This window comes from Arachis ipaensis, chromosome B09 (assembly GCF_000816755.2).
Source record: "Arachis ipaensis cultivar K30076 chromosome B09, Araip1.1, whole genome shotgun sequence".
In the NCBI taxonomy this organism is placed as follows: domain Eukaryota; kingdom Viridiplantae; phylum Streptophyta; class Magnoliopsida; order Fabales; family Fabaceae; genus Arachis; species Arachis ipaensis.
In genome coordinates this window covers 71,200,145-71,202,599 of record NC_029793.2, presented here as the reverse complement: position 1 = coordinate 71,202,599, position 2,455 = coordinate 71,200,145, and the positions used below count along the sequence as shown (strand labels likewise).

Sequence of the window (2,455 nt, the reverse complement as noted above, 5' to 3'; positions counted from 1 at the left end):
AATACAGAATATTTTTTATAATTGAATTTAATATAAGAGATTTTTGCAAGTTGAAAAGAAATACACTAGATTTGACCAAAATCTCCTCTCAGAATATTTTGCTAGTATGAATCTTTTCTATCTTTGTTCAACAAGGGAGATAATCGTTGTGAGAACGATTTGCGATTGTTGTTGCGCATATTAGTGACAGACTGTATGTGCTTTAGTGAAACTAGTTCATAGTGGCAATACATTTACACTTACCAACAAAATAACAACATTACTTGCTTCCAGAAAGATATATAACAAAGAAAAGTACTAAGTAAACAAGTTACTTTTGTAATCAAGTTCAACTAAATTGTTTTCCTTCTTCTTATGCTTCTTCTCTTTCTCCTCATTTTGCTTCGACAAAAAATTTTCGGTTATCAATTATTAAGCCACTAGACTAATTTAACTGAACGAAAAATATTAGAGATTTATCAGAATTTATTATTTTTAGTCATCACTTAATTATTAATTCAATTTTTTTAATCTAATTCTTTTAATATAGTAATCTAACAACATACTTGATCTTATACTTTTAAATATTGATCATTTACAAATGACCAAAAACAAAAAATTTTGATAGTCCTATAGTATTTTTCGTTTTTTCTTTTTAGAGTTATGTTATATAATTTGTTTAAGGCATAACAATATATTGGTTTATGACATATTTTACCTGAATGTTGGTACAACCCTTAGACCAAGCATAACATACAAAACAATATCCTACTAATTATTACTCATCTTGCCCCTAAATTGTTGCTACTTGCGGTTGCAAATGGACGGTGGAATATCACAGACCAAAAATCTAAACATACCATTAATAGACTACACTATTTGGCATCATTTCTTGAAATGATCTTCCTTGATTGCTTAATCAATTTCGATTCCAAACACCATACGCGGTGGCGCATGCAAGGCAGGGAGGGGTGTGCAGGCCCTTTGCTGCCTTAGCCACCATTACTGCTGCTGTCGTTGCCACCAAACACCTTATAATATATTGTTGAACCATATTTGTGGTTCAAGCACATTTTCTTTTCTTGACCTTCAAGAAAGGTAATAATTAAGGTCTTTTGTTCCTTGTGCATGGCTACTAACAACCAAGGGCAGGGACAACATGGCACGGTGTCATCATCGTCCTCATCTACATCATCGCCGTTGGATTCAGAGGACGAGTTGCAAAACATGTTGTTGGCACCAATGGCTTGGAAGAACCGAAAGTGCCTTTCCAAGCAGCTATCAATGGTTGAGACGCCCAGGGACATCGCCTGGGAAAGAAAGCGTCGGCTCGAGCGTATGAGGAGTTCTGTTCAAGATTCTGGCGATGATCTCATGGATGAAGACCTTTATGAGCTCAAAGGGTGCATAGAATTGGGGTTTGGATTCAATGAGGAAGATGGTCAAAGGCTTTGCAATACCTTGCCTGCACTTGACCTCTATTTCGCCGTGAATCGGAGGTTGTCGCCTAGTCCTGCTTCCACCCCGAGTAATGTTTCCACCCCTAGTACTAGCCGTTCTTCCCTCGGCGCTCGTTCTTCGTCATTCGATAGCCCAAAAAGTGATGACTCATGGAAGATTTGTAGCCCAGGTGAGAGAGAGAAATTTTAAAAGCATTGTTAATGGCAAGAGAAGAGAAAAGTTATTAGTATACATAATTATATGTACACCTTAATCAGCCTTTAGGAACATACATCATTATTTCCTTGCTTACGTACGTTTTCAATGCTACAAATTTGTTGCCAAGTTATTGAATATCCTATGCTACACAACTTTTTTTTAATGAGAGTATTTGTTTGTTGAATGCAGGGGATGACCCTGAATTGGTCAAGACTAAGTTAAGGCATTGGGCTCAAGCTGTTGCTTGTGCTGTAATGCAATCAGATGCTATGCATTAAGGGATATTACTAGAGATGCACCTACAAAGAAGAAGAAAGAGAGAAAAGTAAAGAAAGAAGATGAGGTTATCCACCCTATTTGGGTTTTTTATTGGAGCCTACCCATGTTTTATTGTTGGCTCCATTTCTAACTATGATTAGAACATATATTGATCTAATCATCACCACACTCCTCTCTCCCCTTTCAAATTTTTTCTTCCCTTAAATTACCTTTATCTCTTCATTTACTTTTGTTCTCAAAACTTCCTCTCACAGGTGTCAATTGAATTCGTATATAGAAAAATTCGGAGTCTTGCATTAAAATGCAAGTTATTTCAAGGCCACAAGACATCACCGATTACGAGTAGATAAGTTTCATCCATCTTTAGCTTAGGACTTGACTTTTACTTTCAATTACTTATGGTTGTAAAAGGTACAGAGAAGTATAAATCGCAAATTGTAATTGTTTATCGTCTCATTTAATTCTCTAAATACCCAAACCACTTACAGTAGCTGCTTTCTTTTTTTTTTTTTCCCTTGTGATTCTTATACGGTTGTTT

At 35.8% G+C, this 2,455-nt stretch overlaps 1 protein-coding gene across 2 annotated transcripts; it reads left to right on the top strand.

Moving 5' to 3' along the window:
* LOC107617086 lies at nucleotides 755-2,396 on the top strand. Of its 2 annotated transcripts, XR_002354396.1 has the most exons (3): nucleotides 755-1,609; nucleotides 1,828-1,981; nucleotides 2,172-2,396. XR_002354396.1 is itself a non-coding variant. In XM_016318896.2 (2 exons), exons 1-2 carry the CDS (start codon nucleotides 1,108-1,110, stop codon nucleotides 1,914-1,916), a joined length of 591 nt encoding a protein of 196 aa, XP_016174382.1. In that variant the 5' UTR covers nucleotides 755-1,107; the 3' UTR covers nucleotides 1,917-2,396. The 2 variants fall into 2 exon arrangements, 1 of the variants encoding a protein (XP_016174382.1); XM_016318896.2 differs by having other exon boundaries at nucleotides 1,828-2,396.

Bases quoted from the DNA above. Each gene is read 5' to 3' on its own strand.
- LOC107617086 (XM_016318896.2), top strand. From the start codon at position 1,108: ATGGCTACTAACAACCAAGGGCAGGGACAACATGGCACGGTGTCATCA. The intron at 1,610-1,827 runs GTGAGAGAGAGA...TGTTGAATGCAG, and splicing joins ATGGAAGATTTGTAGCCCAG to GGGATGACCCTGAATTGGTC.